Source organism: Fundulus heteroclitus, chromosome 10 (genome assembly GCF_011125445.2).
Source record: "Fundulus heteroclitus isolate FHET01 chromosome 10, MU-UCD_Fhet_4.1, whole genome shotgun sequence".
In the NCBI taxonomy this organism is placed as follows: Eukaryota; Metazoa; Chordata; class Actinopteri; order Cyprinodontiformes; family Fundulidae; genus Fundulus; species Fundulus heteroclitus.
The window spans coordinates 4,280,221-4,294,342 of record NC_046370.1 but is presented as its reverse complement, the minus strand read 5'-3'; the positions used below and the strand labels follow the sequence as shown (position 1 = coordinate 4,294,342).

The following is a 14,122-nucleotide window of genomic DNA, read 5'->3' as shown; positions in this document are numbered from 1 at the left end:
TTACAAAGCTATACACTCATCTACATGTGTACATAGTTTTCTTAAGTTAAAAGCAAGCAAAGCAATTACTTTTTTAACTCTTGAAACACTTAGTGTGAGCAAACTTTGAAGTAGCCCTGCACAAAAAGAAAAAAAAAAAATCCTCGTTAATGTGTCCTTTGCTCTGGTCTCATCAATTTTAATGCTGTCAGAGTGCTGATTGCACAGGATGAACATTCAGAGAGGTGGAGAGGAACACCGGCTAGCAATTTGTCACTTTCTCTCCACCTTATTTTACTACTTGAAGAATACTATGTGCAGAGCAAATCCGCGTTTGACTGCAGAACAGTTACAGAAGGATAGTCAGATTAAAGAAGTGCAACAAAAGGGAAAGGAGGACATTTTGCCACATTTTCTTATCAGGTTAAAATTGAAAGTACCGCCTCATTAACTTTGTGGAAGTGTAGCTTTTGCTGTAAGATAACTCCGGATCTTCTGGTGAAAAAAAGTGAAATGATGGGAAAAGAGGGGAGGAAAGATAAAGAGCCCAAAATCTTTTATGTTCTGTCCGACTGAAACTTAAAATTTGTGAGTAGTTGCAGGAAAGTGCATTAAAAAGGTGGTACACAGATGACAGAGTAGTGATTATAAATGTATTCTGGGTGAAATCTTTATCTGTCAGGTAACACATCCACTGGCTGCAGACCTCTTGTTGTATGTCACAAACTTTAAAAACGTTTAATCATATAAAAAGAGCGGGTGACAATGCAGCTGTAGTGATTAAGTGATTATCAACAAAGTATAAATATAATGTGTTCACCTTGTTAGATAAGATGGTATTTGCTGTGCAACGGGCTAACACCTTTATGTGTAGTTGCTTATAGGTTAGACAGTAATATAACGTGTGTATTGGAGTTTGTAATGTTTTAACTGTATAATCATAAACCATGCAAATAATTAGAGTACTCTAAAGTGACAGGGAAGAAATATTTGGCATATTTTGCTGCTTGTGTGTCCTTGCCCTATATTCTCCTCCAGGCTAGGTCAGTTGAGCTTAGTGTGTTCTGCATGGGTAAACAGAAGCAGAATATATGGGAGCATAATGATCACGCCCCTGCAAACACCCACCAGCCCATTTAGGACATCCACCAGCTGCATTCTGCACCTGCCTTTTTCTTTTTGGAAATAAGTATTTGATTATTTTTGCTTGTCTGCATTAACCTTACGCGAAGCATAAAAAAAAAAGCTCAACATGCAGAATAGGCTCATCAGTGAAGGGCAGACTAAAGATTAAGGTTGAAACACTAAAGATAAAACCTCAGCAAAAGACTACATGTGTTTTCTTTCCCTATTCTTCATATTTTACATATTGTCATCTTATGTCAGATATGAGTTCAGTTATTTATTGAAAATATGCATTCAGATATCGTCATGTTAACGTTGAACTTTGAAGGACGTCTTTACCCACTTTATCAGGAATTTTGGCTGCATGTTTCTGGATTTATTGTGTAATTTCTCTGATTCACGGTGTCAAAATGATATGTATTGGCTCAGATTTATACATAAACACACATGGACGTCTGGTTAAATGGCCTTTATTAGGTTACACTTCAACCACATGCTTGTTGTGGCCATTAAAAATCCTTTGTCTTAATTTTAGCTGGATGCCTGACCACCCTTCTTGGCAGAAGTGGAGCTCATTTAAAATATCTGGTATCCTGTCACAGGCTCTGCTTTTAAACATTGTCTATGCATTTTTAATAGAGTTGAGATTGGAGTTATTCCAAAAGCTTAATGTTGGCCTGCTTTTTCTAATCCAAAACCAATTTTGATGTGAGTTTGGGATCATTAGATTGCTTGCACACTACGCTGGGTCCATCTGATCCTAACTACCGCTCTCAGATGAAAGGAAAATGGTCACGATTTAAAAGAACATCCGGGGAACTATCAAATCTTAAGCCTTTCATAAACTTGACGTTAAACTCGAGCGTCATTGCCTACAGGTAATCACCATTAACGTCGACAGGTTATCAGCCGAGAAGGGACCTATTGTTCCAGCCAGACATCCAAGTTCAACTGAGTTTTGCAGTGTGGATAAGCCAAATATGTCCTTTTAAAAGATTTTACACTAAGAATGGAAAATTGTTGAACTACTCGGTCATAATGACACGAAGAGCTATTGACCCAAGCAAGGTGAGGCTTTTAAACCTGTGTATACTAGTCCAAAAAGTCAGGCAAGGTCCTGGTAGCATCATGCTCAGAATCTCTTTTGCTGCCAGTGATACAGTATCACACAGTGTATCAGTTAATGCCGAAGGTGGAATATCTCCAAATTATTTTACTTCACCTAAATCCATGGTGAACCCTAACTCAACCTTTACAATCCTAAGAACCATTTTTCGCCTTCTGTACAGCTAAACAAAATTTATTTACAACCACAAAAGAAAGATTATATGAACATATTGCATGAAAAAAACCCAAGGAAACTTGACAAAAGTGACTTTTTTAATTACTTTACATTTCAAAACATTGTTCAGTTCCTTAATAAATTTTGCTCAAAGAGCTACAGAGTAGGGTCTAAAGAGCCACATGTGGCTCTGGAGCCTCTGGTTGCAGACCTCTGAGCTACATGGTTGAAACCTGGAACTGTTTCAACCATTTCAACTAGGAACTGCAAAAGCTATGTTTAAAAGCTTAAATGTTTTGAGAAGAGTCCTTTCAGACAGTTTTTACAAAATCTGCTAAAACTGGTTCTGCTTTATTTGCAGCCGAGATACCGTTGATGCATAATCTGTACATACTAAGAATCATAATCCCATAATGATTTTACAGTATTAAGCAGTATTTAACCCCTAACAGTCAGCCTTGGCTAAAACCTATTAGCTCTGTAACTCTCAAGGGCCCACCGGTGTGAAGATAGACCAGAGTAAATTATACAGAAACATGTCCTGTTAAGCAATTGCAACATCAGTAAAATACTCTATGAACCTGAGACTGGAAGATGTTCTTAATTACTGCAATTGACAGCTACACCTAATGTTGCAAAATTGCATCGATGTTTTACAATCTATTTTTTGTGCTACATCCAGCAATCTCTTATTAATTTAACATCTTGTAAACAGCAAACAAAATGATGTATTTACGTCTTATTGTTCTATATAAGAAGAAATAACTACCAAGGTAAGTACATTTAAGACAGTAAAGGGTAAAATATCCAGTCAGTGGTGTGCTTGCGCTGCAATGTGCTAACGAAAAGTTAACTCAATATTAGTGGTGGTGTTTGCATATGTTTTGGACTGTATGGATAATTACTTTCCTCTGTGTATTAGAGAAAAAGATACCCTATACATTCAATCTTGTCAATGCACTTCATCAAAGTTTTTTGTTGTGTAACTATTTGAAAACCAGCCAAAAAATTAGTACGTTTAAACTGATCGGAACTGTGTGGATGAGTATTTACATCGAAAAACTGAAAAACCTCTGAAGTAAAATAACAAGAGCATTTTGCTACTTAATTAAGTTTAGTCTATTATCTCCTTTAAGTGCAGTTAGACAGTAAAACAGACGTAAAGCAGATGTTTGTGCTAATAGATAACTTTAACTAAGATCTCAGACTTTAATTAGCTTTTTCGTGGTGGCAACACATTCTGTTGTCACTTTGAAAGGCCAAGTCACACAAATTTGCAAAGCATTAAACCTCCTGACTCCTCAAACCTCATTCCACCAATAGTCTCCTTATCAGCTGTGCAGCATTCTGAAGATGTAAATAATTAATTCCAATTAAGCAGGAAGGCGTTGTAAAAAGAAAGCAAAATGTTTTCAGATAGCTGTTTCCTTGGTTTCTAATGTAATGCAATAAACTAAAGACAAGTGAAAGTCAAGCCGAGTCTGATGAAGCAAAGAAACTTTCCTGTTGGAATGGCAGTAAATTCCCTAAAGTGGTAGTTTTATTATTCTAATGTAAAGCAACACATTACTACTTATGTAATAAGTCATCAAAATAAACATTTCTTCCATTTTTACCAGGAAGGAACTGTGTTGCTTTTTTGACAAACATGTTTGAAAAACATAGTTGAAGAATTAATGGAAAGACCAGCTAGAACTTGGTTCAATTGATCATTTTTTGGTGCTTCTATTGCAGCCGATGTCACAGAAAAAGTGCAAAATGAAAGAATAATTTCTTCCAGGGATTTGATAAATCCCTGCAAATTATATTTCAACTCTGCTTTGTTCTGTCATTCTGACTTTATAAAACTAACCTTTTTTATCCTGATTAAGTAAAAGAGTTTTTGAGCTTTTCAAAACTGCTGATTCACTTCTCTCTGTTAATATTTTATTTTTTTTTTGCCTGTGACTTGCTATAGGCAACAGATCCAGATCTGGGAGCAAGCGGTCAGGTCCATTATAGGCTTGTCAACCATCAGACGCTGTTTTCCATCAATGCCAGCGGAGTCATCAGGACTGCAGCGCCGCTGGACAGAGAGGTCAGAGGAAGTCACAGATTTATTAAGATTCAATGATTATTGGAGTCAACATAACTAGCGGCAAAGATGTCACTAGATAATTTTTTGTAGGTGCAATGTTAATTTTTCCTTTATGCCTTTCTGTGACCTCGAAGGTGACAGGACACTATTCCCTGGTTGTTGAAGCATTGGATGGTGCAGTGGACCCTCGGCGATCCAGACTTACTCTCTCTGTGACCGTTTTGGATGTGGACGACAACAGCCCAATATTCACCCAACAATCTTACAATGTCAGCCTACCTGAAAACAGCCCAAAGGACACTGTCATACTACAATTAAAGGTGGGTCTCTGGATAGACTAGGAAAATCTATTGTTTACGTACAAGTGTACCAATTAGAATAAGATTAAAAGTTGTACTTATTTCAGTGCTTAAATTCCATTACATTGACTCATTAAACATAAAGTGATATACTTCATGTGTTTATGTTAATTGTTGGATATTAGGCTTTCTACTAATTGAAATACAAAAAAACTTTGATATAACCAGAAATGGATTTCAAATGCAGTAATATCTTAAAAAGTATGTCCAGGTATTGTATGAATTACTGCATCAGTGCAGCAATCAGCCTTTGGTACATGCTGAGTCAGGCCAGGCTGCTTTTTTACTGGATTTTAACACATTAGCATTGCTGGGCTTGGTTTGTCTAGTCTAGACAACATTCCATGGAGTCAATAAATGGTTTGGGTCAGGTCAGTTTGTTGGCCAATCTAACACTGTAATGCCAATGCCATTAAACCATAAATCGGTCCCTTTTTTTTTACATTGTGAGCAGATGCAAACTTCTGCCAGAAGATTCAATCAGCATCTCTTTTAAGGTCGTCAGTAATGTAAGCTTGAGTGCTCCAATATTTCCTTGATTACAGCTTCGCTTTTGAAACACTGACTCCAGTCACATTCCACACCTTTGGAGACTCCTGTAAAATGAAATAGTGGATTTTGCTTCACAATCCCAACAAAGCTGCAGTTGCTTGTGCAACTTTTCCTGACAACACTTTTTTTTCTCCGCCTAACTTTCAGTTAATTTCCAAACAATACTCTCTGAACAGACAGCTGCCACACCAAAAGCCTTTTGTAGCTTAAATTCTTGTTGATGGTGCCAAGGGCTATCTGCTGGACAACTATCCAAGCCAGCAGTCTTCCCTGTAACTGCATAGGCTGTAAAAAATAATATTTCTGGATTAAAATGTAATTTTCAATGAAATTGAATTTGGGGTTTTCATTCCACTTACGTATTAAAAAATAGTAAAATAAGTATTTGAAATATCTCAGTGCATTATGAGTATAAAAATGAGTTTCACTTTCTTCATTTAGTTACTGAAATAAATAAACTTTTCTAAAATATTTAAATTTATTCAGATAGACCTGTAATCTTTCAGCACAGTTTTAACAGTTGGCTGTCTGGGCTGTCCAATCTGTCAGAAGTTCACAGTTTCAGGAGATCAGTGAGTCATTTTCCCAACAGTATATTAGTGAGAAAAACAACTTCTAAAATGTGTTAGCCAAAATGTTCCTGGCAGGTTTAAAAAGCCGAGTTTTCCAATTCTTGGTTCTCTGATGTAGTATTTAATCTAGAGCGGTGAATGTGGCCTCGTCTTCCCAAGTAACTACATCACTTCTCAATCTGCTCGTCCAAAGTGATCTGTTATCAGATTCCAAAATACGGAGAGAGACTGTTTAATTTGCAACAGTGCAGTGTTGCTAGTGGCCTTCAGGGGCACTAAACCTATAAGTTACAGGTCTAGTGCCTCTAGTGGCTAAATGTTACATGGTGCTGCTTTAAATTGTTTTATTGTGTTTTAATCTATTGCCATTACCATATTTTTCTATTTATAGTTTGCAGTTATTTGCAGCACTTTGTTTCAGTGTTGGTTGTTTTAAAGCACTTTATAAATGACGTTGGTATGATATGGAAATTTATATAAATGGAAATGTGTTTGATAATGCTCCTCTCACAGGGATGTACCAGTGCTTCTGCTTTTCATGTTGCTTTGATATAAATGACATAAACATTTATTTAACATAGCTGCAGTCTTTATAGACCAATCTACCGTCTGAAAAATGCTTGTTTTAAAAATAATTTGTAGCGGTTTTCTTAACTTATCTAGTTTTCTAATACGGTTTTACTTTGGCTAAAAGCTGCTCCAAACAATCCAACACAAATATTTTCAGCTGCTTAATATTCAAAATAAGGCAGCTGAAGATTAATGTTCTGATTCAATCCAAACCCTCCAAGTCATAAATCTAGTCCATAAAACTCATAATAATGTTACTTTGAGTCGCTCTCTTAAATTTTCTTTGAAATCACCAAAGTGCTTACATTTCATATTCGTGGCAGCACTGGAGATGTCATAAAAGTCAAAATTACTGTGAGAGTTGTTGAAGGATGGAGAATTGAAAAGGGCAGGGTTCCCTAAAGCAGCCCTATTTAAATACCTGCAAAAAAAGAAAGAAAGAAAGTAGAAGAAGAAATACGACATGGACCACCAGTGGACCACCAGAACATTAAAGGTTACTGCTACAGGCACAGTGAATATATCACCTCAACACGGAGCTTAATGAAAACACTGTTTTAAAATGTAACTTGCCAAAAAAATAAATAAATAAACTACAACGCACAGCGGTGATTCAACCTTCTTTATTTTCTTTTTTCTGAAGGCAATAGATGCTGACCTCACCTCCAACCTCACATATCGAATCAGAGCTGAAGGCCTGGATCCTGAGATAATGCAGCTTTTTCGCATTGACCCCATGACGGGGGAGCTGTCTGTGCTCAAGGTGCTGGACTATGAAGCTCTGGCCACTCCTGAACCCAAGTACACTTTCACTGTGGAAGCTGTGGACATAGAGGGAACCATGCCTCCTGGGCTTGCCTTGGTTACTGTCAGAATACTGGTGAGTGTGTGTGTGTGTGTGTGTGTGTGGGAGGGGGGGGTCTCTCGCATGTTTTCTCTATTTTTCCACTTTTTTTAGGCAGAAGCACAAAATGGCAAGTAACTATAAGGCACTGGAAACAGTGTTGAAAATGAAAGTAGGTTATACAGAGTCTTGCCCAAGTATTCAGACCCCTTTAAGCAGTTTATTGTTGCAATATGACAAAATAGAATCATCTAGACATTTTTCTGAAGTATTTTACTTTTCTATGTTTTGAAATGGTACCTCTGGAGGAGCTGGACCGACAAGCAGCTCTGGTGGAACGGGAAAGATTTTTCATTTTGCATTCCAGGAATGTGAAATGTCAAGAAGAATAACTTTTTTTAATGAGGGTTAAATGAATGTTTGTTGGAAAACTTTTGACATAAGGGTACAGTGTGCAAAAATTAGCTTTAAAGACGATAACAAACTAACAGTAAAGTGCTTGACAAAATGAAAATCGTCGCTGTGGATAGGTCACAACAATGGTAGACGTGGGAGAGATGAGCCGCTTTGCTGCCCAGCAATCAGCCCTTTCTATACAGGGACTGAAGGTGCAGCTCAGGTGTTGTCAATTAGTTTGCCTGCTGCTTTCCACCCAATGAATCTGTTCCTCCAGCAGCTAAAACAATTTCCCAGCATGGCCATCCCAGGTGCAAAGCTCTCCGTGGAAAAAAACTAACACCACACATCGTCCAAACACACAGTCGTCAAGATGAAAGATGCTGGTGGCGGTATCATAGAAAAAGGGTTGATGGATGAGCAGAGCACGGAAAATAGTTGCAGACACATTTTACCCCCAGACTATGTAGCCTGCTTCTCTCGAAGAAGCCGTTCAGGTCACTGACATTTAGGACCAATAGAACCTGGGGTTCTGTTTTACTGTATGTGTAATATTTTATTTTTTGTGCAATATGTATAGTTTTTTTTTTATAGCTTTTATGGTTTTTCACAGGCACAAAAACACAAAAACTGCAAACAAGCAAGAACATTGATTAGGTCAAAGCAGACAGTATCCAAGCGATAGAACGGCCCAACTGGGAATTTGTAGCAAGATTTGAAAACTATGTTCACAGACAACTCCCTTGCTATCTGACGGAGTTGTTTTGCAAAGATGACTGGGCAAAAATCTTTATTGCTATGTGTGCAAAGCTGGTGAAGACACATCCCAGAAGACCTGCAGCTCTAATCCACACAGGATAATCCTTCAAAGTATTGATTAAGGGATGCTGAACACAACTGCATGCCAAACCTCTCCAATATTTTTGGTGTTTCCTCGAAGTTGTTGAAAACGACGTGTCATTTTATTTCTTCTTCACAATTGTACATTACGTTGTGTTGGTTGATCGCGTAAAATCCCAATATGTGACATTAAAGTTTGACAAGTAAAGAAGTTCAGTGTACACTACATAAACACAGAAAACACTGATTTACAAATGTATTTTGCAGATTGTATAAGCACATGTTTAAGTGTCCTGATGCATCTCGTAATCCAGGTAGAAAAATGATTTAAAAAATGAAGTAGGTTCTTCTTTGTTGAAACGTGTCTTCTCTTCTCCAAGAAACTTATTCAGTCTGGGGAGTTTCAGGCAAACTCAGCCTTACCTCTAACTCTTTAGACTGAAGAAGCCTCTTGGAGAAGAGACGAAATGTTTCAACAAGGAAGAACTTGTCCAGAGGACTTGCTTGATTTTTTTTTTCTTCACATGTTTAAGGTTGCGTCCAATCAACAACTGGTATTTTTAAACAGACCGCTTATACATCCAGACATTCATTACTATCCGCAACACCTTTACAGATAAAGCATTCTTGAAAAATGTTTTCTTCTTCCTCAGTATTGAGCTAAAACAAACATAACTTCAGGCCATTTTATGTAAAACCAACAGGGACAATTCAAATGTAATAGCACTGATTACAGTCAACCTCATTGTCATTTTCCATCCATACAGCTCAATAAGAGCATAATGAAATTGTATTTCGAAAGATTAAAAATTCAGGTCCGTTAGGGGGGAAAATAAGATCTCAGAAGCCCAGTAGATTGCATTTAATCTTGACGTCACTGGATTCTTACACCATGAAGAAAGCGTAGGGGACAGTGGACACTGTATCTATTTTCCTAATTAAAACTGGAGGCTGCTTCCACAAGTGAAGAGTCCAATAACTGAGAGCTCTGCTTCCTTCTCAGCCATCTGAGAAAGAAGTGCTCTCTTGGGAAAATATAAAACATTGGGTTTCTTTACATAAGGCAGAGATAAAATGAATTTACAAAAGCTAAATCTTTTAACTTGTGTGTAAATCTCTCACAGAGGCATTTTAGATCAGGCTTTTCAATGAATAGAAGGGAGATCCTGATTATGAAAATAATTTGATGGGTTTTATGGCCATGTAAAAGGACTGGTTACGTTCCAAAGTTTCTTGCACTGGTACTGAAAACCTAAAAAATGCCATTTAGGGAAACCATTATGTGATATTGAATATCCAGGGTGTTCAATCCCAAAAACAATTGTTTTAGTTTTGTCTGAGTTTAGTTGTCAAAAATTGTTATTCATCCCATCATGTCCTAAAGAAAACCTTGTGTATGTAATTCAATTTATCAGAGTTAATGAATGAATAGAGCAGAGTACGACCATCATCAGGCCGTCTAATAATTTTACCAAGTGAAAGCACATGGATAGTAAGAATAAAAGGTGACGTCTCTCTATTTTTTAGTTGATGTAAATCTGTAATGTAACATTGTCTGTAACATCGTTTAAAAAATAAATACGCTCTCCTAATATTTTAGCGTTGACTAATTGTAAATAATCTTGGTAATTCCAACTGATCTCCTACAGGAAGAATTTGGTCTGATTGGATGTCAGTAAGAAAAAAATAGTTGTCTTTTTATACTATGTATTTAAACATATAGTTTCATCTCTATATAGATGTAAACAGAATTGGTCAATAATTGGAACAACTGTAGAAGATAGTAAGAAATATTAACATTAACATTCTATTAGCTGCATTTCAGCACAATAAAACACGCAAAGTGATAGTAATAATGAATAAACATACATTGAATGTAAATGTCATTGAAATAATCTGAGTTGTACCAATAACATGTTTCCAGTGCTGCAGCAAGTTCTTTACTGACTCTGTAAAAAATTATAGAATTTTTTTTATAGCAAGACAACCATAATGGAGCCATGCTATTGAAAAGATATTTCAGTAAAATGTATTCTGAATTTCTATAATGAATTGCAGTACAGACATTACTAATGTTTCTTGTCTCACAATCTCTATAGTCGGTTATTTTTACCAGTCTTTCTAAATCATGCAGTGTTCTTTACAATGCTGATTGACATTTCTAAGCTCTGATTGGTACTTTTAGATGCAAATGCAAACAGGAGTTCCACTGTTCCAGACCAAATTTTTAAAATGGCATTGGTGAAAATTAAAATATGTGGCAGCATTTATAAAATGCCTTTGAAACTGTGTTGATGAATTCAGCTGAAAATGTCAGTGAAAGAAACTATGTTAGACTGACCTACTTCCACCAAATGATGGGTGAATGCTCCAAAAACAAACAGCAGCGAACTGGGTGACATTAAGCTTGTGTTATTCTACTGCTAACCCGACTGCTTGAAAATCTTCAACAAGTGATCTTATTGTTCTTGTCTTAAATTAGGCTCATTATAATCCACACTAACTCCTTGAACAGGATTCTCACAACAGTTTTCTTTATTATTGGTTTCAACAAGCTTGCCTTAAGCTCCATATGTATTTTTTTTTTCCCCCTCTGGCCTAGCGGAGAGTTGATGCTAATATGTTTTGGTACTGGAGTCCGTTCTTTAGTGGACACAAGCTAACACTAAGCAACAACTAAAAGTAATTATGTCTTTGACCTATTGTCTGATTTGCTGATTTGATTCATTTAATAGTCAAACGACGACATCCGCGCAGAGTTTGGGAGGTACTCCTGTAACTGGCGGGTTGTTGGTTCGATTCCCCACTCCTACCATCTCAGTCGGTGTCCTTGGGCAAGCCGTATAGCTGTAAAGCTTGTTACACACTCCATGAGAACAAAGAGTTTTTGTTACATTGTCGTGGTGGGAAGAACACGATAAAAGCTTGTTGTGGCTCTGTCAAATCATACTGCACGAGAGACTCAGCTGCAGAACTCAGCCCCACGTCACTGAAGATCAGGCGGTGGGGGCTGGGCATGGAGCATGCAGAGAGCTGAAAGCTAAGGGGCCACATAATAGCTCACCGTGAGCTCTGGCGCTAATTTGAAAGACTGCGAGCACCGGGGACGTACGGTGCTACGGGGGCGGGGCTGCCCTGCTAGGATGATTTATAGAGTAACCACTTCAAGTGAGCGGAAGTAGCATCTTCAAGCCCTTAAACCACCAGAGATGAACTGAACTGCGTGACGGCAGTTCGACAGATGCTAGAGACGTTTCCGCTTCACCAACCCAAACACGGCCATCTAAATCCTGTTCAATGACAGTACAGTAGTCGGACACCCCATGAGAAAAATAAAAGTTATGCCCAGACGTTGTGTCAAGACAAAGCAGGTAGACCCTCCAAGACAGGGCTGAGAGATCAAAATGACGGCATTGGCTGCAGGAACGAGACAAGTTGTTACCGTTCTCTTGGAGTATGTAGCAGCCTTAAGTCAGTGTGTCTGAAAGGAGAAAGACCAAATGGATCAAAGACAACCACCAACCGAGCCACCAGTATACAAACTGTATCTGCCGCTAATGTTCCAGTCACAGCTATCCTATCTCAGGATACCTTGTGCTGATTTGAATTTGTTTGAACAGGTCTGACTGACAATGCAGCATATTTGCAGTCAAATGAGAAACACTTCCCTCAGAGGAAATAAGTGCCATACTTTGAGATCTGTCTGCTATAGCTCCAAGCTGTCCTTCTTCATTTCCTTTCTCTTTTTTTTTGGATGGTGTGTTGGAGGCGATGTGGAGTGTTATTTTTACCACCACAAATGTTTTACTTGTAGGCCAAAAAGGGAAATCCTGGCCCTATCTGACTAGATGATTTGGTGATGGTTGAAAGATGGTTGTTCTCAGGGGGGGGGGTTTCTACATTATGAGATGCAGCTCAGACATTGGGTAACCAGAATTAAAAAAATGTGCCAAAGTTAAAGTTCACTATGTTGCCATTCTTAATATTAACATGTGTGACCCGTCGGGCCCAGTTTGCTTACGCTGCTGAGTTATTTCCCTCAAATCTCTTTCCAGGACATGAATGACTTCTCTCCAGCATTCAGCCAGCCCATCTACAGAGGCATGGTTGCCCCTAACGCTGTCAAGGGAACCATTGTAACCACGGTGATGGCCAACGACTCTGACCCTGCGGTGAGCGTTTGCAGCTGCTCACATTTAATCAAACTATTTTCCTCCTCTTGCTCCTGAAATTGTGCATCGGAATGGAATGATATGTGATAATGATGCTCATCTTCAGTCCGTGAGAGTGTGTTTGGAATCTGCATTCCTTTTCTCTTTGGAGCTTTACTCCCTTTTCCCTCTGCTCAGCGGTGACTCTTTTTACCCTAGTTTTAAATTCAAAGCATCTTTTATAATATGTGCTGATTTACTGGCTTGTAAAATGAACACTTTAGAGTGTGGAGTCGGAGTAATTTTAAATTTGGTGCAGAGCTTCAAAAGATGGCAACGTGCCGTTAGAGGGGTCGGAACACATTATTTGAAATTAACTTTGCTGATTTGCACAATCTCTTGTTTAAACACAGACGTGAATTGTGCATTTCTTTGTGGAAAAAGAGCCCTCTTTTTATAGGATCCCTAAAACAGCCACTTGGTGAGTTTTCAAATTCACCTGATGAATAAATGTTTTGAAGATGGCAAGACATAAACACAAAAGATCCTTACTTTGCATTACCGCTCAAGAGGCTCTGAACTTCTTCTTTTTTTTTATTTTCACATCTGCAAGCAAAATCGTCTCCTGCAATGTTTCGCCATAAACCTCTTTAAAAGCTTCACTTCCTTTGAATTATGTGCTTGCTGTCCTCTTTCATCAGCTGAATTGATTCAGAGTGCAGGTAGAAGCATCAAAGTAGATTCTGTTGAGCCAAAAAACATCATTATACTCTCCAGGTTTTATGCTTTAAAAGTATTCCCCAGGGCTCAAACCAGGTACTAAATAGCGGTTTTTTCAGACTCCTATAAATATATTTCTGGGTATATATGTTGTTTATTCCCTGCAGATTCAAATTTTACTTCAGAAGCACAAATGCTTTTGAAATGTTGTTAGGTATTACTCACTTTAAACAGTTTTGTAATGAAATGCTTAATAGAGATGTTTAACAAAGCAGCCCTGCAATACTGTTACACAACTGAAGTACTGCTATCAAACCAATATTGTTTCACAGAAAATTATTCTTAGGCAAACAAAAGTCATCTTTTCTCTCCTCAAGTGTCCATGAAGTGCATGATTTTTAAAATTATTTCAAAATAATGAAGTTGCAACCCTTAATCTTTCACTATTATTGAGTAACCTTTAATTCCTCTAATTACCTGTGATAAAGCTCTTATTATTGAGTACTACAGCATTGCAGTTAATTGCTGTCTGATCAAAATCATACAAGGCCAATTTGTCTTTGTGTCAGTAAGTTTACTCTGGGACTGGAATGCCTTCCCTAATCATTTTGTACTCTGAGAGAAAAATGAGAAAGTAAATAACAAAAAAAAATAA

General features: G+C 37.7%; 1 protein-coding gene across 3 annotated transcripts in view; it reads left to right on the top strand.

Moving 5' to 3' along the window:
• Positions 1-14,122, top strand: part of LOC105939409 (protocadherin-15) — a gene marked incomplete at its 5' end in the record, with an annotated part of 197,740 nt that overhangs the window by 52,813 nt on the left and 130,805 nt on the right. For all 3 annotated transcript variants that reach the window (XM_036141816.1, XM_036141815.1, XM_036141814.1), the window contains 4 exon segments: positions 4,344-4,463; positions 4,598-4,783; positions 7,160-7,396; positions 12,652-12,768. In XM_036141816.1, coding sequence (XP_035997709.1) covers positions 4,344-4,463; positions 4,598-4,783; positions 7,160-7,396; positions 12,652-12,768 — 660 coding nt within the window.